The sequence below is a fragment of the Lethenteron reissneri genome, chromosome 4 (genome assembly GCF_015708825.2).
Source record: "Lethenteron reissneri isolate LAM-NWPU_2019-01 chromosome 4, ASM1570882v1, whole genome shotgun sequence".
NCBI lineage: Eukaryota > Metazoa > Chordata > Hyperoartia > Petromyzontiformes > Petromyzontidae > Lethenteron > Lethenteron reissneri.
Window position 1 is genome coordinate 7,661,490 of NC_083782.1, and position 25,088 is coordinate 7,686,577.

The following is a 25,088-nucleotide window of genomic DNA, read 5'->3' on the forward strand; positions in this document are numbered from 1 at the left end:
TGCATGGGTGAAATCGCAAGCCGGCGTTACCCTGTCCCACCCAGGTGCCTCCTTGTCACGAGGATCGGCCCCCGGCCGCCCAGTGTTTGCACGCGCTACTGGCAACTGTGACGCATTCCTGGCAGGGCCTGCCGAGTCTGCATTGCGGTGCCGTCTTATTGGGGTGGGCGGGGGTTGGGGGCGTTTACGTTCTTGCTGAGCGCAGGCCCGAAGGCCCAAAATGTTGAGCGGCCAGCAACAAACGGCGCTGACAAAAGCGGTGGTGGATAAGAGTTGACACGTTTGTTGCAAAATTGAGTAAGGTTTTTATTATCTTAAGGACTTGGGAAAACAACATGTTGGTGGGGAATTCCAAAGTGATGAGTGGACGGGTGTGTGAATGGGTGAGTAGGACCTACTCTACCATGCCGATAAGTGCGGTCGTTGATGGTGGTAAACAGAGCAGTCGCAGCGTAGCACAATACAAAAATGAAATTTGCCACACTCCTGCTGTGTAAACACAGCCTACAATGTTTTATTAATGTTAGTCACACATTCAAGTACGATCCAGGCTGAAACCAGCTTAGCTTGCAAGATGCGACGAGATCTGATGGGTTTCTGGTCATAGGCACTTTGCAAAACCCAACAAGACATCTGTTCTATTTTCACCCACACTGACATTTTATAAAACGAGAACTGAAAAAGACTGCTTCAAACCAACGCCTCGAAGTGCACCTTCGCATCACCGTTCACTCCTCTTGTAGCTCGCGACTCTTAACATTTCCTTCACCACCCCCCCCCCCCCATTGGGCGTCGTCATCTTGCCTGGCGCCTCGCTCACAGATGGACCCCAAGCTGCGGCCGAACTTCGAGGAGGTGGAGCGGGCGCTGGAGGAGATGAGCAGGATCACTGAGGTGGAGAGGACAGAGACCGGGTCCCCGTCCAGCCAGGGGGGCAGCACTGAGGCCGTGTGGCAGCCAGGTACGACTCGGCCTCACGCCCGAGGCAGCAGCCGCAACTACGCCCACATTTAAAGGGTAGTTTGGTCTACTCTTCAACGCTGGCCAGACGTGCCGATAGGGGTGGGAGTCGCCCACGCTTTACCAACAACCAGCCACCCACATCACCGCCCATTCTGGCAATCCACCTCAATCGCCACCACACAACACCACCAACTACCAACCCATATTACCATACTGCACCCCGACCCATTCACCACCACCTATCACCACCACCCATCACCACCACCCATCACCACCAACCCACAGTACCACCCATCCTGCACCCCCAGCAATTTCCCACCACCCATCAGTACCACCCATCCTGCACCCCCAGCAATTCACCACCACCCATCAGCACCACCCATCCTGCAGCCCCACCCGTTTACCACTCATCACCACCAATCCACGGTACCACCCATCCTGCACCCCCACCCGCAAGCCAACACCCTGTAATGAAAGTGGACTCGGGCAGGACACATCGCAAGAAGGGGATGATCGCCGGGTTCAACAAAGCTAATGCTCGTGTGACGGTGTTAAATCGATAGTTGCATCGCGAGACCATGAGAGTGGGCGACAGCTTTGGGGAGGCCTTCATCCAACGGTGGATCTATCGTAGCTGACGATGACGACGATGCACAGCGTACCAACGTTCTGCGTCTGCATTGTTCCCGCAGGTGTGCGGGAGAAGGGGCCAGGGTGCAAGCGCAGCAAGCCGCTGAACTCTCCGCCGGGCGACGGCGAGTCGGCGTGGAAGAGCCCGCGGCCGCGCCTGGACACGCGGCTCTCCCGCAGCCACTCGGACGTCTTCTCCCCGCACTCCAAGACGCGGGGGGGCGCGGTGGTGAGCGTCATGGACCCCTACTACACGCCGGGCAGCGCCAACAGCGGGAAGGTGAACCCCTTCTCGTCGCGCAAGGAGCTCAAAGGCGGGCGCGTCAAGTTCTTCGACACGCCCACTCGGCCGACGCTAGCGCCCCTGGCGTTCGACCAGCCGATGAAAGACGCCGTGGACGGCATGAAGCCGGAACCGCAGTCGACTCCGCAGAAAACGCAGCAGCGGCCGCAAGCGGACGAGGACGAGTGGGATAGCCCGCTGGACATGGACTTCACTCTAATGCCGTTGCGGACGTGTAGGTCTCTTCCCAGCTCGCCGGAGCTGCCGCGGAGAGACATGCCAGTGCGGGCACCGGTGACTCACGCCACGCTCGGCCGGGTGACGTGGCGAGCGACTCAGGACCGCCGCCGCCACACCGACTCCCCTCGCCCGGAACTGACGTCGTCACGGCAGGGCGGCGCCGGCGACAGAGGCATGGCGGCAGCGGTGGCGGTAGCATCGACGAGCAGTGACAGTGACCCGCTGGAACTCGACTACGTACTGAGCGAGAGCCGCTTTTCAGGCATGAAGTTGAGCGGCGGCGGCGGCGACGGCTGCGCCCCGTCCCGGTTCCACGCCGAGACGCCGCGCTACCGGTGCTCGCGCGACGAGAGCGAGACATCGAGCAGCGGGTGCTACTCGCAGCCCGGAGACGACGGCTCCACGGACTGCTCCTCCAGCTTCCACGGCAACGGCTTCCGCGGCTACGACGACGACGACGAGGACGTGACGGACGGCTCGACGGACGACGTGTGGCAGGACAGCGACGAGCAGCGGCGCGGCTGCCCGCACGGGCAGAGGTGCGGCCCGCACTCGGACGCCGAGGGGCCCGGTTGCGGCGAGTCACCGGCGTACAGGGACTGCGCTCGCTCGCCGGTGTACCACCGTGCCGGGAAACCGTCCGCTGCCGGGAAGGCCGTGCCGGGCTACAGCAAGGCGCTGTTCTCCCCGCAGCCCGTTTCGCTGAGCAGCAACAACAGCAGCACCCCCTTCGTACTGCTGCGGGGCAGCGCCAGCCCCGGCGAAGTGGCCGTGACGACGCAGAGGGCGGCAGGGGGCATGGGCAACCGAGCGACGCTGCAACAGGAACTGTTTTAGGCGGCGGGGCGAAACGCACACCACGGCAGCGTGCCCTCTGTAATCGTTTATTTGCTGTGAAGTCAATGTAAAAAGTGGACGCGCGCGCGCACGCACTCAAGCACATACGCACAGACGGATGCGCACAGTGCCCGTCTGGGCGTGCGCGTGCGTGCTCGCTCCAGATTAAGAGACATATCTCAATGCTGATAAACACGCTCTGAACTCGAACACACATATGCAAGGGCTGTACAAACTCTTTATGCTAAATTTGGTTTAAAACTAAAAGAGATTGTTCGTTTTTTTCCGTCTAAGAAATTGTGCATCTATTTAATGAAAGTCAAGGTTGTAAATAATTTTATAATTTATTCCTATTGATGCTGAATGTCTTAAATTTTCTTTAGCAAGCCGAGGCAGGTCAGTCTTGCAACCAGTCCAGGCTTCTAAGGAGCTGTTGATATGCGGGCACCTCCGTCGCGTGTGGAAACGGCTGCTCCCCCGACCCGCGGGCAAACAGTTGACACAGACGGAGCCGTCTCTAGGGTACGGCTAATCGGAGAGCGACTGCCCCGGGCCCCGTACTTTGGGGGGGGGTGAGGCCCGCGCATCGACGGCACGATGTCAGATGTAATACTTCCGGTTTAGTTTCAAGCCGTCGGGGGGGGGAGGGGGTGGCGGCACACGGTGTGATTTGCTCCGGGCCTAGCGCACCGCTATGGACGACTCTGGCCACAGAGCGTGAGCTGTCCATGCACGTGAACCTTAACGCGGCGGTGGCGATGACAACAACGTTGCTCGTTCAGCCACTGCGGTTTAGAAGTGGCAGTGGCTCATCTCGTAACTGTGCCGCTGTAACGGGGAGGGGCATCCACCCTTCGGTATGAGTCCCGTCCCGTGGCCCGTTGACCCGTGCAACAAAGCACGGTGAAGTTTGCCTCCCGGAAAAACCCGTTCCCAAGTCCTCGCGAATCGTTTGACCTATGTCTCGTTACCGGCTGTACTTTTGCTGTCTGCGTAACAGTGACTCAATGTAAAGGTTTAACGGTGACAGAGTTTTGAGCGTTGGACTGTTCCTGTGCGTCGTTTACCAGACTCCCAATTCCGTGTTCGATCGAAGCCGCCCCTGGCGATGGCCCACTCGGAGTTGAGACGCTGATGTCACCGGCATTCGCGAAAACCGTTGCCGTCAACGAGCGTGCAACGTGCCCCCCCCCCCCCCCCCCCCCCCATGAATCGATGTAAATGACGCATAGGTTGATCAGGTCAACGCTATCTCTGCGATGAGCCTTCGTCGGGTCACTGATTCGGCTGCTTTTTGTACAATCGTCTTGTCCACCTCCCTTGCCCACCTCCTCCGGCCAGCGTAAGCGAAAGGTCAAAATGCCTTCCAAGAGCGAGGCCGTCTGCGTGGCGTTGTGGAGGAGGAGTGCCGTGCCGGGCCGCCCCCCCCACCACCGCGTGTTTCACGTCGTCGTAATCGAACGTCGTGTTGCTTCGCCTTGCACCTGTGCCTTGGGTACCTTGCCTAGCACCGAACACTGAAGCGGCAGTCTCGAGTTGAGCCGGGTAACGAACGAGCGGAGGTGGGTCGTGTCACCGTGCCCGTAGTAGGCGATGGATCGAGGCGTTTCGGTGAGGATGGCGCACGGTGAGGGTGAAGGTGGTGCACGGGACGTTCGGACCGCCGGCCCCGACTCTCCCAAGCGTCCCGTTTCAGCTTGGACATTTTATCTTTTGTCTCGGCACTTGCGGGGCGGGGGGGTGTGGGGTCGGGAGTGTCAGCTCGTGTCCATTCTGCGTTAAGGGGTTGTTCCATCGTCGATTGTGGTTTTCTTTGTTCTTCGACGTTCGTCTTCGGAATCTATAACCATATCCGGTTCAGTTCTAGCCGGACCGATCGGCGCGGGGCCACGAACGCGGTTTGTCCCCCAACTTCCAGGCGGTGCCAGCAGCACGGCTCATCAGCAGCCGCCCCCCCCAAGGTGGTGACGTCCGCGACGTAAACAAGTCCTGGAATGTGTTTTTATCGTCGAACATTTCGATATTTGTGTGCGACGAACCGATTTCACCATCCCCCCCCCACATCTTCATGCGATTAGTGATCACGCTGAACAACCGCGTCCATTAACAACGCGAGGTCCGTGCGGGGAGCAGAGCGGGGAGGTGTGCAGGGTGGGGGGCTCTCGTGGGCTGGGGCAGCCGTGCAGCGCGGCCCAAAGGCCTTCCGATGGGCCTGGCGTGCGCGCAATTCGTCAGTGCCGCTTCTTTGGAAAAGACCAAAGACAAACGTTGGATAATACATTGATTGTTTATGTTTGCGTTCTGTCCGTTAACCCCCAATTTGTATAGTTCCCCCCCCCCCCCCCCCCCATTGAACAGCAATAAAGTTTTCTTCAACACTCGGCCGCTGCCTGTCTGCGTGTCGGTGCGAGAGTGAACAGGGTCGTGACGGCCGCCGCGTGCTTCCGAATGCCTTATTGGAGAACGCTTTTCTGATGACGGCAGGAGAGCGCGGCGATCGTCGCAATCTCGGGGCGGGGGGGGGGCGGCGATTCGACTCAAGAATCGATTTAGAAGTTTTTTTTTAGGGGGGGGGGGGGGGGATTGTGATGTTGTGACTGTCCGAGTCACCTGTATCGATCGCAACGTATCCCGGCTCTCTGGGTTCGGATGTTGACGGTCAACTTAATGCCAGGACTTCGTAGCTGCCGGGACCTACCTCTTGACGTCAACCCCCGGCCGCGTCCGTCTCCTGCCCCGCCGACCTCCGATCTTCCGAGGAGGAGCAGGAGGTGCGGGCATTAGAGTTGTAAAAGATCCTCACTCTATCGCCAACTCACCTGTCTGACCAAATAAGTTATTGCAAATGATTGTGGGACGACTCTTACAATGTATGGTCGTTGAAAATAATTGTTACGCACCACAGTTTAACCTATCGGTACATGCCATATGTGCTGGACTTTTAATTTTCAAGTTAATTTTGTGTTAACCAGGTGAAAACTCGAGACCAGAATGAGTCTCGTTTGCATCAGTGACCTGGAACATGAGTCTGCTGCTAGTTGGAGACGATGATTGCTATATGTATAATCGCAATAGAGTTATTTACGGTTTAAATTCCAAATTTGCCAATTATTGACCGTGACACCGGGACACACAATGGCCTACCGTTGCCAATGTCAGGGCATAAGTACAGTTGGCTACGTAGTTATACACACAGGGCATCTTTAACGTCCACCGTGAAGCAGACAGCGCCTAGTATTGTCACGGTTATGACGCCCCCAGTAATAACCAGGGCGGCCTTTGGAGTCGGAATCGCGATCGTCCCCAACGGGCTGGGCCATGTCACGGCCTTCGTGTGCGAGGTCACTGGAGCGTACCGCGGTGGTGAGATGTTAACTACCTCGCCTGGTACACAGGAGGTCGTGGGTTCGATCCTGACCACTGACGCCTGCTGCTGTATATTTGGAGTTTGCGGTGTCTCTCTCCCAGTGATCGTGTGGATTTTTCTCCGGGCCCTCCCGTTTTTTTTTATCCCTCCACATTTAGAATCAACATCACGCGTTTAGAGTATTTGGCTGCTATACATTCCCGCATGATAAGCCACTTCGTTGAGCTATCATTTATGATAACCAGGTCGCTTCTGAAAAAGAGCTATACAGCTCAGTGGGTCTTACTTGGTAAAACAAAAATAGACTGGAAATCATCGCAGATTGTCATCAATGATGCGATGACGGAGTGTATCATGATCTCTAAACCATCTGACACGACCAGACAGACTCGTCTCATCCACGCTGTTCAATTATTATATTGGAGGTCACACCACACCGGAGCTCACACCACCTCTCTCTGTCTGTGCTTCTTTTATCCACGCATTGTTCCGCTTGGGAATTCCCTTCCATCAGTCTCTCGCGATGATAGCGAGAATAACCTCGCGCAATTCATGAAAAGTTTAAAGTCATCTTCGGCAGCTTTTTATTAGCGCCGTCTGTTGATGGGACCTTTAGACCTGTGCTCAGCAACTGTGGTAAAACCAAAAAAGTAAACTCGCCCCTTATAATAAAGCAGCTGGCGTGCAGGCTGGTGCCGGGTGGATTGTGACGTCACAGGATTCATGAGAGAGAGAGAGAGATGGCCACGGAAGATATTCATCCAGCAGTGGATAGATCTTGGCCGATCACGTATCTCGCCACAGTGGCGAGTTAACATCTTGCCAAGGTGGCGAGGAGATGTTCACTACCTCGCCTGGTATGCAGGAAGTCGTTGGTTCGATCCCGAGCCTGATGCCTCTCTATTTGGAGTCTGTGTGTGGGTCTCTCTCTCTCTCTCCCTGTGGTCGCGTGAATTTTTCTCCGAGTCCTCCGGGTTTTTACCTCCACATTTAGAATCAACGTCACGCATATTTGGCCGCTATACATTTCCACACAGCAAGCCACTTCGAGCTATCATTTGCGATAGCCCGGGGTCGCTCCTGGAACGAAAAACAAAGAGGTACGTTGCTCACTGGGGCCTTAGCTGGTAACAAAAAAAATAGTTTGTAGTTACCGTTGTTGCAACCGCTGAACGAGTGGGCGCTCGCCTTCGCTTGAGCCCCGCCGTGTGCCAGCTCCGGGCCAATGCCGCTTGCCCCCCGCATTTCTTTGGGGCTTCGTGTTGCCCAGCGACCAGCCGGCAAATTACACCAGAAGAAACAAACGCAGTCAAGAACAAATAAAATCGCGCACTCCGCCCGCACTCTCGCGCTCTGCCGAGGCAGTAGAACCCCCGGCGAGAGCACGGGGAGAGCCGCAGCCATGTCCGGCGTGGGATTCCACGGTGCCCCATTCGGTTCTGCAACGGCCAGGTAACAGAGGTGTTTTTCGAATCTGTGTTCGGATGCTGACGACTCGATCACCTGCCTCCAGTTACTGACATCGCGCTCATATCGCCTGCGTCTGGCTTGCTGATGCCCTCGCATCTCACCAGTATCCAGGTACGGACGCTGATGTCACTTAAATTCACCTGGATCGAGGTACTGGAAGCCCTCAAATCTCACCTGTATCCGGGAACTGAGACTCAAATGCCACCTGTATTTGGGTGCTGCCGTAGCGTCATCTTACCTGTACCAACCTCACCTGTATCCATGTAATGACACCCTCAAATCTCACCTGTTATTCAGGCACTGACGCAATTTAAATCTCACCTGTATCGGCTACTGACGTCTCGTTTCACAGGTATCAGGTATAGGGAGGAATGTTATGTCACCCATATCTCGGTCTCTCCTGTATGCGCTCACTGACGCCCGCCTCAGTCGCGTGTATACACAGGCGTTGATTTTGTATCGCCTTGCCCGGGCCCAGGTGCTGACATTCCATGATTTTCCGTGGCCAGGTGCGCGGCACCAAAAAAACCGCCCAGCGCCGGCACACGAGCCGATTTCATTGCTCCATCTCTTTCACGGTGGACGTTCTCTCTGCCACTCCCTCCTTGATCTGTGTCCACCATCCCCCCTTCTAGGCCGTGACGCATCCGGTCCAAGCCTCATTCTCAAATTTCGTATCAGTTGTAAACGGTGTCATTGTGGCCTTTCCTGTGTCACACTCGAATCGATTGCCATTCACAAGATTTGCTGAATACAATTGCCTGGAATGTCACGTATCGTAATTGTTATTTGTATTGTTCAGGCAACGTTCACGATTTTATCTTATTTGATATTTATAGAGTGTCTCGGCTCAATGCGCCCGATGGCATCGTTTAAAAGCGGTAACAAAAAAAGTCGAGTGATTTTAGATGGCAGTGCAAGGGCCCAGGAATGAGTGACCGTAACAGAGGGCACGCGTGGAGGTCACGAGAGGGCTCTAGGGGAGGGTCGGGACGGAGTGCCGTGGCGAGGTGAAGGAAGAGGAAGAGAATGATTCTAGATTTTAAGCTTTCGTGACTGCAATGATTCGTACTCTTAGTTCTTTCGGTAGAGTCACGTAGGTAAAAAATGAAATAAAAATTAATAAAAATAAAACAATAAAAATCACGACGTTTCGGAGGCATCAAGTGAAGCAGCAAATCTGGCTGTGACGGTCCCACCTGATGACGAAGACTTGTGTTGCCTCCGAAACGTCGTGATTTTGATTGTTTTATTTTTATTAGTTTTTATTTCATTTTTTACCTACGTGACTTTACCGAAAGAACTAAGAGTAGGAAGAGAATGGTCGATGGAAACGAGGTGAGGCTTCAAGAGAGGAACGAAAGGAGGGGGAATTAATTGCAGAGGGGAAGTTTATTCCAGTGGCAGAGTGCAAGGAAGGGAGACGAATCGAAAACGATGTGTGTGTGTGCACTTCGTTAGTAATGCCTGTGCACCCACTGCCAATACAGATACTGTATCACGCGTTCTAATTCACCGTCCGTCTCGACCGGCACACATCCCTCAATGTCCCCTCCTGCGCAACGCCGATCAAGGTTCAACGTCTCTGGAATTCATCCGCAGCTGAAGCCACTCGGCACCTACACAGAGGCCCCCTACTGCTCGCAGACCATGAGCAACCAGGTGAGGAGGATGAGGAGGTGATGATGACAGAGAGTGGCTTCCCAGGACTCATGGGGTCCCAGCGGGAAGCAACCCAATCCTGACATTGTCGGATTGTTACCTTCTCCCCCCCTCCCCCCCCCCCGACATCGTGGACGTGTTTGTCATGTCGGCACTCGGTCTATTGTCAACACTCTGCAATCTCCAGCGATAAAAGCTCGACACAACACCGCGGGTCTCCGTGTAAATCGATCGCGGTCGCACCAATGCAGATGCCAATTCCTAGACTCTCCGTGCCAAACGCAGAGGTGGCCACCCTACTCCCATCGCCACGGAGTATATATTTGTACTGCGTTGAAGAAAAAAATTGCACCGTACGCAGCCCACCGTGCTAATCAGAGGTGGCGCTAATGATGCTACCGCTCCATTGGAACCTCATTTGCCAGTGAAAATATGATAATTGTTTTTTTACCCTTCTATCTGGCGTCATCTGATCCAACACCATGTGAGACTAGGCTCTAAGGAAAGCTGTCTCGGGTGTGGACAAATCAACTTCAAGGACAGTGCATACATTATCAGAGTTGTGTTTTTTGTTAGCATTATGACTGCAGGTATTGTGGTCTATGCAAACATGACTCCTTGTAAAAAGGTGTCAGTTTTGTTGCCAGATAGAAGGGTAAAAAACCAAGTATCATATTTTTTACTGGCAAATGAGGTTCCAATGGTGTAAATATCAGAGTTATGTTTTTGTTTGCATTATGACTGCAGGTATTGTGGTCTATGCAAACATGACTCCTTGTAAAAAGGTGTCAGTTTAGTTGCCAGATAGAAGGGTAAAAAAACAATTATCACGATGCTACCGCTGTTTATGCTGCTGCTGATGACGACGACGAAGGCAAACGACTCTGGCTTGACGCATCCCCCCCCCCCAACTCCTCTAGGTCAGGGCACTGGGTCCCGGGCGCTACAACCCCGAGGGCTCCGGAGGGTTCGGCGTGCGGGCCGTTTCTCGACGGGCTAGCGGGCCGGGCTGGGCACGCGAGGTGGAGCTGTCCCGGTCGGCCCGGATACCTCACTTCAGACACCGCGAGGCCTGGGAGAAGGAGCGAACCCAGGTACTCGTCCGGAGGGGTTCGTGGACGGATGAAAGTCCAACCTGCAAAGAATGAGCCCCCGAGACTCCTCGGCGAATTTTCCCTGGTTGCTCCAGGACATTGTTGCTGCCACTTTCACAAGTAGCCACGCTCCGACTTGCTCTGTTCTCTCCAGCTTCTCCTCTACTCCACCCCATATATTTCTCCACTCCTCCCCCCCCACGCCCCCCTCAGAAAAGTAGGCTAGGCCCTGGGATCTATGACACAAAGGACTTCATTGACCTGGAGCGGGAGAAACCATCGAGTCGGAGGGGAGTGTGCGACACGCTGGAGGAGCGCTTCTTGAACATCGGCAAGGTGAGCGAATCCTCACCGAAGTTTGACAGCCTCGCAATAACAACAACAACAAATAATAACCCTAACCGATGAAACAACCAACAACCGCCGTTCACCACTCAGTGGCGGTGACGTCACCACGGCGCTTGTGCCATGCTAGGTGCGATTTGAGGCCACGTGAAGTTTCGATGGCACCGCTGATAGGAGATTACGGAACAGACGCAGCAGGTGCCATGGGTTCACTGACCGAGATGGCTGGCACATGCACCAGCTGTACCCCCCTCCCCCTACTGTGCCAACTAGCTGCGCTTATCCGCCCGGCGCTCCGCTCATCGTATGCACACGCAACTTTTGGTGTGACTCTAAAGGAAAATCGTGTCCTGGCGTCTTTTTATTAACGTTGATGATGTGGAGTAGGAGGTGACCGGGGGGCCTAAGAGGGCTGAGCCTGCACCACCGAGACCCTGGGTTTGAATCCAAGTAGGCAGCCGCCTCTGATTAAAGCTGGTCCTCAGATGTGGCGAGTTGATGTCCTCAGCACAGCCACCAATGACCGCACACACAAAAACAAACCCGTAACGTTGAATTGTAATCTGCATTTTGGCAAAATAAAAAAATTAGAGAATTACAAATATTGGCGACACTCTCGTGCGACGACCATTACTCTCGGTGGGAAAGACGAGTGGTCAAGTGCTGCTCCCTACTTTGTAAAACAGAGGTTCACTTGCAGGAATTTCAGAGGAAGCTCTGTGTTATCCACTTCCGTGGGCCGTTTATTTTTTTTACGCGAAGGAGACCTTGCGATGGTGTTGACCTTGTGTGCCACGTGACGCTGAGAGCTCCGATTCAAGTTGAGGATAGAGCGCCTTCTTTTTATTCCAACACTCTGCGTCACGTTGGGCTTGTTTACCAATCATCAGGCTCGTTCGGCAGGAAACAACTTGAATTCATACGTGAACGAACTTTTGCCAAGGTGAAGCGGTGCACGTCAGCGGTTTGCTGACGCAGTAAATAACGTTGCGAGCCCGTCGACCGCTCACGCGCCGTGATGTGATGATGATCGTGCCAGCGGCGACTCCCGTCGTAAATTCCAGCGTGGCTTTGTTTATCGTCACAACAGCTGCCTGCTGCTTACATCGCAACTCGTTACGCGTCTCCATCGTCGCACGTCACCTCTCGGGACACAGCGTGGCATTGAGAAAATTAAATATTTAAAAAAATCCTTACCACCACCTTCATCGGTTCAAACTACGAAGCTTGAAAGTCATTTTCATAGATATACTACGGGTCTCTGTCCAAGTCTATGGATCTCTATGCAAGTCTGTAGTGTCTGTGTAAGTATTTGCAAGTCCAGGATAAAGATCTTCCTCCTCCTTTCCTCTGCCAACGACTGAACGACGGGAGATGAGATGGGGGAATCGCATTTTCCGCTGCGGATGCGCCAAAAGAGAGAGAGAGAAAAAATACAAAATCGACGATCGCAACGCGTAGCCGTGCGATCGCGGCGACGCTCACCGTGTGGGTAAAAATTCCCGCAGAGTTCGACTCCTGGTCCGGGCTCCTACGTGCGGCCGGGAGCGGCGTGGGCCCACCATCCATCCTCGCGCGGCCCCATGGAGTTGAGCAGCACCGTCAACCGCGGCACCCCCGAAACGGTGCGTGGGGTCACGTGGGGTCACGCTGGGGCCCCCTCTCTATCGCCCCACCGTCAACGTCAGCCATGAGCTATCCACCGCTGGATGAAGGCGTTTCCTCCCCCCCCCCCAAGTCGCCGCCTGTCTCTCATGGTTCCCGAGATGCGACGGGCAATCCATGCAGCTCCTGCAAGGCGAGAAGCGGTCTTGTCGCTCCATCTCCGCTGCCGTTCCGGCGTCCGTCTCGACCGCCGCCCGCCGTCCCTTCATGGCCGTGACGCGCGCCCTCCCAACGCCCCCGTGCTGCTTTGATTTAAAGACAATTCGACGTCTCTAACTTGTGTATGTGTGTGTTGTCTGTTAAGGCTATACCGGAGATCTTTGGGGGTTTGTTTGTGTTGGGGGAGCGATAGCGTAGTGGTTAGCGCGACGAATTCGGCGAGCCGGGATCGATCCCCGCTCACGTACCTGAACCGGTCCTGGGCCTCCCTTAGGTCGACTCTGCCTCAAATGAGTACCTGGTGCGATGTGTAAACATAGCCACTGGGGAGACAAAGTCGGCCGGGAGTAGTGCTGCCCCCCCCCACCATGTAACGTTCCGGCCTTCATAGGCGCTGCTGGCCAACAGCAGTTGCCCCAACAGGCTACACGGGGGATCTTTGTCTTTGTGTGAACGCGCAGGGCAGCGGATTGGGCCCGGGGACCCATGAATACAGGAGCTTCACGGACGAGTTGGCCGCACGGGTCGTGAGCGCGCGCGGTCCGTACGACCTCTTCACGGGCCGACGCACGGACCCCGTGCGCACCGGGTGGCTCGCGGCACCGGTGAGAACCACGGGAGGGGGATGCCCTCCGTCATCCGCTGGAGTAGCCGGCGACGTGGTACACAAGCGGCAGCTGCGTTTCTCGCTCGTAGCGGAGGTTCGCGGTTCTATTCCGTTCGGGCCGCCCTGGTTAATGCTGCGGTTTTGTGTTAACTGTGAAGTGGCACGAAGCGCGCTCGCAGTTGATGATAAAGGTTTTCCTGAGGATCAGAATGTTTATTTTTAGCTGGAGGAATCCGATGAGCTATGAAGCTCTTTTTCACAGACGTCCAGTAGCCACCCGATTCTGCACTTTGGAGAAATGACCCCGCTTTTTACCCAATCGGGATGTCACACAGAGCGACAATCATCGCCCCCCCCCCCCCCCCCCCCCCCCCCCCGCTGGCAGACTGATGCCCGCTTGCAGGCCAGGCGCTGCGGCAACTTGTGCCGAATAGGGACAGCTGCCACTGCGGGGTGCCCTTTTTTGAAACGTGTCAGATGAGGTGTGATGCAAGTCCAGGAATTATCCGTAACATTTTAATGCACCATCATCATCATCATCGTCGTCACCATTGGGAGTGCATTATTGCCAATGGCTTGGAGCGTCATCCACTGGCCTCAACTCCCCGAGCAGAGCCTCACGCCACACGCATCGGTGCCATTCGTGTTCCCCACTCCCAGCACACTTCCAAAAATCGATCCCTCCGTGAGTCCCCACGTTCCCCGCTCCCTGCTCACATCTCCCCCCCCCCCCCCCGCCCCCCCACCGCGCTCCCCTCTCCTCTCCGTCAATCTCAGGAGTCACTGTGGTCGGGCCCCCGCGGCTGCCCCCAGCCATCCATGGCCGAGGCGCTGGCCGCCAGGACGAGGAGCGGCCGCTTCGCCCCGGAGCCCGGCCCCAACGCGCGGCCCGGCCTGCGCCTGTGCCTGGACGCGCCGGCCCACTGCCGCCGGGAGCCGGTAACCGGGCCGCACCGCGATCGGCGCACGCGCGACGCCGTCGTTGGGTTGTGCCGCGTGTTGTTCGGGGCGCGCGTCGATTCGGTTCCGCGAGAGAAGTTTCCGCCGGCACGTGGAGCTTAACGTCGCACGTCGCGCCCAACGACGCCGCTGCACGACCCGGGACGGTCATCTGCCGTGCCGTATCGGCACCGTTGGACTCCCACGGGACCGGCAGAGCGATTGATGGAGCAGTGGATGAAAGCATGGGCAAGCGAATGTATTGTCAAACATTTGGACCGGTGGATGGACGAATGAATGGATGCACAAACGGGCAGTCAAATGCAAAGACAAATGGAAAGGCAGATGGGCAAACAGAATGAAGGTGATATGGAAGGACGGACCGATGGACTGATGGCTGGAAACACAGATGAAGGGACTGACCGACTGTCGTAAAGACAAACGGATGTACAGACCCACAGATAGACAGGTGATAAACTGGTGAATGAACGGATGGAGTGATGTGAACAAACGAATGGACGTACAAATAGATGTATGGACGGAGAGACATGCAAAGACAGTTGAAAGGCAGGATATAGAGATGGATAGACAGAAAGATGGACAAATGGCAGACAGGACAGCTTTTTGTTGATTACCATATTTTTTTTCAGAACAGCCTATTTTTAATTTTGTTAGTTTAACAAATTTAACAAATTGCCCGATGATGCTGGATGCAATTACCAGCGAAACGTCGTACTCAAATTGTAAATTGTTCTGGTTTCACGCTTCAACACACCGGTGGGCTAAAGCAGTGAACTAATTGTCTTTTGTCAACGTGACACTTTTTTACTGATTGGCCGTGTCGGGTGGTGGAGTGTTACGACACATTTATAAATAACGCGATCTAAACCCAAAAACGTTGATTATGTTTAATTTTGTTTCTGCTATAAAGCAGTATGAATGACAAAGGTGGAGTTCATTTTTGTTTGCAAAATCCTGCCAGTGCAGTCCATTATTTTTTATTTGAATGTGGCCAAACAGGTCCCCTATGACCAGTTGTAGGGATTGGAAGAGTTCCAGTGTTGAATCAAACAGCCCTCGCTTCTGCTCGAATTGGACTGCAGCCCTGTTTTCCGTAGGCTGGGCTCTTAGGTAACCCATCTGGGTAATTGCCGAGCTTGTTGCATCATCGGCTACAGTCCTCACAGCAGACAGAGCTATCAAACCTCCTGCATTGGCCAGGACAGTTCCGATTTCATAAAATGTGCCCCCCCCCCCCCCCTAGACTCCCTCGTGTCAAAAGATTTATCAAAAACTTTGGATTTTGTCCCCCACGTTTTTCACGTAAATGATCTGGCCTCGGTAGTTCAATCCACGATACGGGCAGAGGGCGGAGCCAACTAATTAGTAGGCGGGGCTACCCGAACGGTAGGCGGAGCCGACATCACGAAGAGCCCCAATAGGAAGACCGCTCGCTGCGTGTGGCAGGGCTAGCAATCGTGTGGGCGTGGCTATATGGACATGGGCGTGGCTATGTGGATATGGGCTAGCAGTGGCCTTCAGGCCCACCACAACTGAGTTCTGAGCTCCCCTGTCTGTTTAACACGTGGACTTTCGCCAACCAATATTATCCATGATAAAGAATGGCTTTTTAAATCCTTTATATTAAGTTCACTTTGCTTGCTTGCTTGCGCGCTTACGACCGTGCAAATCTTTCGGTCGTTTTTTAACCCACTTCCCGTGATCCAATCGAGCTGACATTTTGCACACAGACTCGTTGTGCGTGACAATTTCTTTTCGTGATAATTTTTTTCTATAATTTTACACTTTTTAGGAAAAAATGTATTATATTTAATTACCAATTGCTTAATGGTGACAGGCAATCATCTGACCCATAGGTGGCAGCCATCTCAAGCCAGAGGACGAGAGGACTCTAGCCGCCACGCATATAAAGGATTTATAGTGAAAAACTTTGTTGTCACGGGTTAATTTTTTTTGGGGTTAGATTGCGTAAATATATCGATGTGTCATTAAACCCGCCACGACCCGGCACAGCCAATCAGTAAGGTTTGTCACGTAAACAGAACGTGCCCAATTCGTTACTCGTACAGCACTAACCAGTGTGTTGGAGAGCAAAGCCGCAACGTTTACAATCTGAGTACGACGTTTCGCCAGCAATTATACTGGTTGCGAAGGCCTACGTGTTTAAACTCACACTGACATCGTTTGCGCCGCGCTTGCATTGGCGGCTCTAACGGGGATGTTGATGTGCCAATTAGATGCTACTTCGGCACACCAGTGTGTTGAAGAGTAAACCCACAACATCGCACCTCCGATTAGCACGGTTGGCTACGTACGGTGCGCAAGAAGTCCAAACAATTCGAGTACGATGTTTCGCCCGTGATTACAACCAGCTTCATCAGGCGATTGGGCCAAATTGTGAAGAAGTCCTCGGTCTTGAGTCCTCCTGTTTCGGCCTCCCCTGTGTGCGTGCCCTCCCTCGCGAGACCCGCAGAGCTGGCCCGGGCCTGGCACCTACGACGTGAACCTGGAGGCGCGCGAAGTGCGGAGCGCCTCCCAGCCTCCCTTCCTCAGCAGCTCGGCGCGGTTCAACTCCCGCTCGGACCGCCTCTTCATGGGCAGCCAGGTGCCTTGCCCTCCCTGAAGCCAGGCGTGGCGCAGGCAAAACCCACTTAGGACACCATCAGATTCTGCACCCTGGAGAGAAAGTTGTGGTTACTAAATCATTGCTTTCTGTCTGACGTGTGATGCTGAGATCGATTCGTGTAAATTAACGGAAATCTCTGTCCGCCACCCCCTGCCCCCTCACCGCGTTCGCTTCCCGGATCAGAACCCCGTCGGTCCGGGCCGCTACAACCCCAGGACGCCCGCCCGACCGCCGGCCTCTCGCGCCAACGCGACCCCCTCCTCGTCCTCGCGTCGATACCTGGCCGACCTGGAGTGGGACAAGTACATGCGGTGCGTAGAATGCGCACCGCGCCGCTCCGCCCCGCCCGGGGTTGGTGGGCCGCACACGCACGTTGCGAGACTTCGGCGGTACAACAAAGTGCGGGCTTCAGCCTGTTCTGTCTGTATGGGATAGAGCAGTGTTTTTCATACTTTTTTTGGGTGGGGGGGTGATAGAGAGGCCCTTTCACCGATAAGACATCATCAGTGTGAGGGCCGCCACACATTTGAAACCATTTGGGGTTTGACAGCAGCACGATAATGATGATGATGGGGGTTGTTGTCACCATTTGTGTGTTGTCGGTGGGCCGTACGTCAGGGGCCGCACTAGAGGCCACCGGGCGGCCGCCAGTAGCCCGTGGGCCTTGCAAGGAAAAATACTGGGATCGAGTGTTTCCCCCACGCATGCGTAGAATTTCTCCGGGCGCTGCCGTTTCCTCCCACATGTAAACGCTCATCGATTGGCCGAGAACACCTTATCATCCCGCACCTCCGATTAGCACGGTCGACTACGTACTTACATAAATCCTTACATGAATATAAAAAGGACCTCATATTCTTTGGTTCTTTCGGTAAAGTCACGTATATAGAAAAAAAAGTGAATAAAAATAAAATAAAAAAATAATAATAAAAATTAAAAAACACTAATGTAGACTGTAGCCTGGTTATTAAGCTGGGTGAGTGTACTGGCAGTCTATAATGTAGATTGTAGCCTGGTTCTTAACCTCAGTGAGCATACTGGCAGTCTATAATGTAGATTGTAGCCTGGTTTTTAGGCTTGGTAAGCATATTGGCAGTCTATAATGTAGACTGTAGCAATGGTTATTAAACTGAGTGAGAGTACTGTCAGTCTATAATGTAGACTGTAGCCTGGTTCTTAACCTAAAGTGAGCGTACTGGCAGTCTATAATGTCGACTTATTCTGGTTCTTTCGGTAATAAAAATAAAATTATAAAAAAAACAAAAACCACGACGTTTCAATAACAACACAAGCGATCGTCTTCAGGAGGAAAGAGGGGGAAGATCACCGAAGGCAACCGTTTTTAAAGGTTTCAAAAATGGGCGTGGCACAAGCGCTCCTGCGGCACAACGTAGTGGGCGGGGCATATGTGCCCTGGGGTAAGACAACAAGAAAACGACACAAATCAAGTCATGTCTTGACCTGTGCTCCCTCGACAAGAAAACGCGCACAGCAAGTCATGACCCAAAGATTTGTTGACATGTATTGACACGAGCTCTGCACCGCTCGTCCGTTGTTCCTCCTCGCACCTCTAAATTCTCCTCCGACAGCGAGCGGATACTGCGCGGCGGCAGCGCAGGGTTTACAGATTGTTCATATTCATTGACGGAGACAGAAACACAGGCACGGGGAGAGACACGGAGACATGGACTGAGGACTGAAATCCATGACGACTTTAGCCATTCCCATGTCCCCCCCTCCCAACTCTCTCCACCCCCCTCCCCCCCCTCCCACAGAGAGAGGCTCCGACCACTCAACATTTACCCAGAGGTTGGGCAACCTCGCCTGGGCATCGCCACGCGATGATGAGGAATCGTTCCGGGCATTGCGGAGCGCCTGACGGAGCGGTGCCGGCGGGGCGGCGGGTGGAGGCTCTTGGCCCGGGTTTCCCTGCTTCTTCCCTGCGAGTGACCAACTCGTCCCTGCGTAGACCTCGAAAAGATGAAGCGAGCGTTGAGCCCGGATAGCGCTTGAACGAGCGAACAGCGTGCATAACAGGGGTGCTATTATAGGCTGCTGCCGGGGCACGCAGGTACCGCAAAGTCAACTGTTGTACTCTTGCTATGCCCCAACGTCAACCCCCCACCGCATTCACCAACCCGCACTGACCAGGTTGGTGAAGTATGGTCAAGTAAGGCATGCACGGCGAGGGGAGGCTCTCATCTCTACGCCGTACACGATGTGGGGCTGGGGGGGGGGGGTACGGGCAATGATTTTGAGGGTGATAGGATTGTGTGTGAGCAGGGAGCGGTGGCACAATGGTTAGCGCACTGCACTATGAACCCGGTAACCCGAGTTCAATTTCCACTCACAAGCAACAACAGTGGTGAATGTTTGAACCGGTCCTGGGCTTTCCTCTTGATTGTCTCAGCCTTAAATGAGTACCTGGTGCGGGGTGTAAACATCAGCACTGGGGAGACAAAGGCGGCCGGGCGTGGTGCTGGCCACCCACCCCCTCGCGTGCCACAGTGCCGGCCTTCATTGGTGCTCGCTAACAGCACTTGCCCCAACAGTCTGTTAAAGGCTACACGGGGGACTTTGTCTTTGTGTGTGTGTGTGTCAGTGAACATGGGCTTGCTGCAGGATGATTCGGTTTGATACCGAGACCCGTACACCCCTCCGTTTCGACGACCGCGCCTCCTACGGCCAACGCCGGACAGAGCAACGAATGAAACATAAATGCGGGTGGCCTAAACCTCGGATCCAAGTCTGACGTTCATGGTCCGACCTCTTTACGACCATCTCCGGGATCGTAAAGCGATAAACACGTGGCCATGTGCAGCAGTCAGCTGTTTGACGGCGCCCGTCAAACTGCCGGCCGTGAATCTAACACCAAAAATAAAACCCCAACGCCTCTCGTGTCGATGAGCGGCCGTGTTAATTGGCTTCTCTCTTTCTTTGTTGTTTCCGTAATTAGTTTTTTTTTTTAACGCACCACGGATGAGTCACGCAGAGAACGGAGCCGTGCCCAAAATAGGGCCCGCGTCACGACCTGTAATGAGCAACATCTCCGCTCGAGCCGCCAATGCACGCGGCGACGCGAACGATTTCAATGTGATTCATAATCAACGTTTTTGGGTTTAGATCGCGTGATTTGTAAATGTGTCGAAACCCTCCACCACCCGAAACGGCCAATCAGCAAAAAAATGTCACGTTGACAAAAGACAAATAGTTCGCTGCTTTAGCCCACCGGTTTGTTGAAGCGTGAAACCACAAGGGAGGGTTACAACACATTTATAAATAACGCGATCTAAACCCAAAAACGTTGATTATGAATAATATTGGTCGCGAAAGCCTGCTACGTGTTAAACTGATGTCAATGTGAGTGCACAACGGAGGCCTTCGCGACCAGCGAAATTGCTGTCGAAACTTCGTACTCTGATTATAAACATTGCGGCTTTGATCTCCAACACACCGGTTAGTGCTGTACTCGTAACGAATTGGGCCGTTCTGTTTACGTGACAAACCTTACTAATTGGCTGTGTCGGGCGGTGGCGGGTTTAACGACACATTTATAGTTATATTATTGGGTCTTTCGGTGAAAATAACCTATCTCCGTGACTTCACCAAAAGACCCAAGAATATGAATTCCCGCAGTCACGAAATCTTTAATTCAAGCTCTGACACATTTATATATTTACGCGATCTAACCCCAACTAAAAAACAAGTTTAACCCGTAAAAACAAAGTTTTTCACTATAAATCCTTTATATGCGTGGCGGCTAGAGTCATCTCGTCCTCTGACTTGAGATGGCTGCCACCTATGGGTCAGATGATTGCCTGCCACCATTAAGCAATTGGAAATTACAAATAATATTTTTGTCCTAAAAAGTGTAAAATTTTGGAAAAAAATATTTCACGAACATTAATTGTCACGCACAACGAGTCTGTGTGGAAAATGTCAGCTCGATTGGATCACGGGAAGTGGGTTAAAAAAACGACCGAAAGATTTGCACGGTCCTAAGCAAGCAAGCGAACTTAATATAAAGGATTTTAGAAACCACCTGCATTATGGATGTAAATGTGGCCGAGTACGCGCTGGCTGGCTCGTTCCTGCACGGAAAGCAGTGAAGCCGATGGCCCCCGCGTGTCAGGACGTGGCAGGCGACTTCGTGGTTGGTAAAAGTCCACGGCCACTCGGACACGGCTCGCGACGTATATTTATTCGCCACTTGCGAAGCGTCTGAGCCGCACTAATCGGGTACAAGCGGGCGGGGGGAGGAGGAGTGGGTGGGTGGGGGGTGATATTGTCAATCTGGCTCGAGCACGCTGTGATATTCGTTTGGCCGCTTCTGTTACTGCAATGCCCTTTTCGTGCCTGCGCGTTCATGTGTGCGTTGTGATTGTACGACGCTGAGGCTCGCTTGGAGGTATCCGGATGCCCCATTAGGCCCCTCGGTATGGAAACTGTTCGCCTGCCCCCATTGTGTTACGCGGCAGAAGTCGTCGTCGAGATGAGGTGGCGTGCACTCGTGTTGGTGATGATGGTGGTGATGATGATCAATTGACCTTTGCAGTGGATGTTATTTTTGCGTGTGTTTAGTTCGTTGTCCTTCCCCCGCACCTCCGATTATCACATACATAGATACATGATGGCGTTGGTGGTGGTGGTTTCATTGGTGGTGGTGATGATGATTATGATGATTGAAGATCATCGTGTGGGTGGTGATGATGATGAGGTGATGACGGTGATGCCGATGATCATCACGTTGTTGCTCCTGGTCTCAGTAACAATGATCGTCATGATCACCACTTAGTTGATGATGACTTTGGGCGGTTGGCTTTTGCCATGCACGCTCAGCTCCGTATCTCGTGCGGCGAATGCCGCCCCCCGGAGACGCATTAACTATAGATGTCGCGCCTCCAACGCGTGCATTATTCAGGAGCCATCAATAATTTAGCGGTGCCCGATGTGCGCTGGCGGCACAGAGAGTTTGACGCACAATACAGGCGCCCGCGAAGCCACGCCAGAGGTGTTTTTTTTTCATCTTGGGCCTAATTAGCATTTTCCACTTTGCACGTGTTTTTTTTTTTTGGCCAATTACGCAATTAAGTTGTTAACATACTCATAATGATTAGGAGGGAGGGAAAACAAGCGTGATACAAAGTCACCGATATTTCAAGAGCGACTGCTTTGAGGTCAACATTTTGCCCTTGCCAATGAATGCACCGTGACCCACGCACGCGGCGTTGACCTTTGACGATTTTGGCACCCGTCGGCAAAAGCCCCACGCGTGCCAGAGTCGTCCGGCTCGCAGTACCGGCGTGTTGCCGGGGCGACGGTGCCCGACGTTTCGCCGCACGTGTCCGGGCGCTGAGAAACGCTTCGACACATCGGCCCTTCGCGCCGGTGCGAGAGCCGAAGAGCCCCGCCTCGGAGAGCCGTGCAGCGGCCCCCACGTCGAACGTCACCTGCGGTGTTTTGCGTCGTAGGGCAACTTTTTGCGAACGTTGCACGTGAACTGATGATGATGATGGTGGTGGTGGTGATGATCGTATCCGATGCGTGGACGTTTTAGAGGGAGATGGGGCGGCGGGGGGGGGTGAGTTATTGGCTCATCAGCAACACGCGGCTCTCCTTTCAGTCGGAGTTTGTGCTGAACGCGGGCTCCTATTTCAGCCGTTTTCACGTCGCCCCATCTTCGCACAGTGGATCGTACAATTACGCAGCGCGGCGCGCGCGTGTAAGTGTCTGTACTTGCGCGCCGCTGGGTTCATCAGCCGCACGTGGAAGCACACTCCAACCAACCGACTCCTCCTCGAGTCGTCAGCGACTCTTCCTTTCACAGATAAACCTTGTGAAGGCCATGTGTTTCGACACCTTTTGAGCCTGCGGCCTAAACAAATAATAACGTTTGGCTCTTCGGAGTTCGTGGCTTCCATGAGGCTAGTATTGTACACGCAAGGCGTATGGGTGGGAGCCACGTGCCCTCACGTTGTTTGTGAGCAGGAGCGCACCTTTGTGTGTTGTTCAATTTCTTGAGTTGGTGGTCTAGACAAGGCTGAGAGCATTGGACATGCAATGTGGTGGTCACGTAACACGTGCTGTCACACTTTTTGTGAGCACATTTGTGCGTGCCGTTGAATCTAATTGTTTCCATCCCGCACGCATTCCCCTGTTTTGATGGAGGTTTAACGATGATTTACAGAAATAGTTGGGTTTGAGACACATTGCCACTGATTGTACGCATTGTTTCAACGTAACGACATCTCGGCGTTTCGCGGAGGTGAAAGGGAAGTGCGCGCGCTTCCGTGGAGGTTTGCAGAAGAGGGTACTTTTTTTTGGTATGATTTTGTTTAATTACAGCCAGAATTGATGGTGATGTTAATCAGTGGGTGGGTGGGTGGGGGGGATTGAGATGCCATTATTCTCGTAAGTGAGAATAAAGACGCTTCATTATTGAGAAGAGAGAGAGACGGGCGGTCGGAGGCAGCAGAGGAGAGGAAGATCCTGTGCGGTGCAGGATCAACGTCTTAATCATACGCCGAGTTTACATTTAGAAGCGGGGGAAGTTACCCTTTTCATACCAATGCAGTTATATTTCCCGCACCTCCGGTTAGCACGGTTGGCTACGTTCGATCTGCGAAAGAAGTTTACCGTACATACATATTCGCCCTCGAATTACACTATGTAACACATATTCCAAAGAACACAGGATGAGATGTTACTATCCTTTGTGCAAGCACTTCCAAGAGTTCATGAACAGTGAGCCTGGTGAAATTTGGGGAGCGCATCGTCAGTAGTGACCCTTTGGTTCCTAGGGTGTTTCGGCCTTTCATACTATACACCCTCCCCAAAGGCGGCCAGCGACAGGGTGATCAATCCTACGCTTGCGTCCCATTCCCAATTAGTCATAGGAGTTGCCTTGTTGTTGGTAGCCAACATCCCATGGGACTATGCATGTTCCTGGGTACTAAGTGTTATTTTTTAATTGCTTATGCCTAAAACGACTAGAAAATGGCTATTATTCCCCACAAACTTTGCTTTTGTGACCAGGACTTTACGTGAAGGAATGAGACAAATGCACACCACGTTTTCTCTTTAAAAATAGGTACATTTCAAAATCACTGTCCCGGTCACAAAAGCAAAGTTTGTGGGGAATAATAGCCATTTTCTGTACTTTTGAGAAATATGCAATTAGGAAATAACACTTACTACCCAGGAACAAAAACTTTTTTTTTCGTTACACAGTGTTATATCAATAATCATACTGGTTGATGCATGTCGAAGATAATCTACGAGGCTTTGGAAATGCTCGACTGTGATATCGTTGTTGAAGCACTGTACTGTGCACCTAAAACAACTGGCAAATACTATGGGAACCTCATTTGCCAGTAAAAATATGATAATTGGTTTTTACCCTTCTATCTGGCAACAAAACTGACACCTTTTGGCGTCATCTGGTCCAACCCATGTGAGACTAGGCTCTAAGGAAAGCTGCCTCGGGTGTGGACCAATCAACTTCAAGGATAGTGCACATTATCAGAGTTATGTTTTTGTTTGTATTATGACTGCAGGTATTGCGGTCTATGCAAACATGACTCCTTGTAAAAAGGTGTCAGTTTTGTTGCCAGATAGAAGGGTAAAAAAGCAATTATCAACTGGCAAATATTTCGTAATAATTTTTTTGTAAAAAAAAAATCTGTCCTTGGATTTGGTTGCTATGTGCTATTTGCAGACTTTTATTGTGGCTCCTTAGTAATGTTTGTGAACGTGCCCTTAAAAGCACCGAACCGCTTGGCTCAAGGGGCTCATACCATGTCCGGACAATGTTTGAGATCCGGGATTCACGTCGTCTGCTTTATCCACGGACGATTAAACTTGGTTCCCAATTGATTGAGTCAACCTGAAACAATATATGCGCTGAATGACCCTTAACCAATTCCGATGAACTTCAGAGTTTCGTTTAAAAATATATATATACTTTAGCTCGGGATAGTGTTACCTATTCTGAACATGGATTAAACAAACCTTGATTATCTTTTTTAAGTACAACATATGTCCATCTTGCCGTGGAGTTGAGTGGAGTGTGGAACGACCTGGGAAGGGTCCAGGCTGGAAAAGCTGCATGGCTAAGTGGCCGTCCATAAATGACGTCACGCAATTTTGGACGATTTTGACCCCCACCCCCCCCCTCGTCA

General features: G+C 53.0%; 2 protein-coding genes across 2 annotated transcripts in view; both read left to right on the top strand.

Annotated features, from left to right (window-relative positions):
• LOC133350105 (dual specificity testis-specific protein kinase 2-like) overlaps window positions 1-5,284 on the top strand; it is a 52,445-nt gene extending 47,161 nt beyond the window's left edge. The window contains exons 9-10 of the mRNA XM_061564130.1: window positions 823-961; window positions 1,656-5,284. Of these exons, the coding sequence (XP_061420114.1) occupies window positions 823-961; window positions 1,656-2,953 (1,437 nt within the window). The 3' untranslated portion in view covers window positions 2,954-5,284. The remainder of the gene's footprint in view (window positions 1-822; window positions 962-1,655) is intronic.
• A 2,413-nt stretch (window positions 5,285-7,697) lies between these two features.
• Window positions 7,698-21,153, top strand: CIMAP2 (ciliary microtubule associated protein 2). Its single transcript, XM_061564158.1, has 10 exons — window positions 7,698-7,772; window positions 9,365-9,452; window positions 10,373-10,546; window positions 10,760-10,882; window positions 12,400-12,516; window positions 13,177-13,320; window positions 14,100-14,261; window positions 16,756-16,887; window positions 17,092-17,219; window positions 18,684-21,153. Exons 1-10 carry the CDS (start codon window positions 7,723-7,725, stop codon window positions 18,751-18,753), a joined length of 1,188 nt encoding a protein of 395 aa, XP_061420142.1. The 5' UTR covers window positions 7,698-7,722; the 3' UTR covers window positions 18,754-21,153.
• Window positions 21,154-25,088: the final 3,935 nt, after the last annotated feature.

Bases quoted from the DNA above. Each gene is read 5' to 3' on its own strand.
- CIMAP2 (XM_061564158.1), top strand. From the start codon at position 7,723: ATGTCCGGCGTGGGATTCCACGGTGCCCCATTCGGTTCTGCAACGGCC. The intron at 9,453-10,372 runs GTGAGGAGGATG...CAACTCCTCTAG, and splicing joins CGCAGACCATGAGCAACCAG to GTCAGGGCACTGGGTCCCGG. The intron at 12,517-13,176 runs GTGCGTGGGGTC...GTGAACGCGCAG, and splicing joins ACCGCGGCACCCCCGAAACG to GGCAGCGGATTGGGCCCGGG.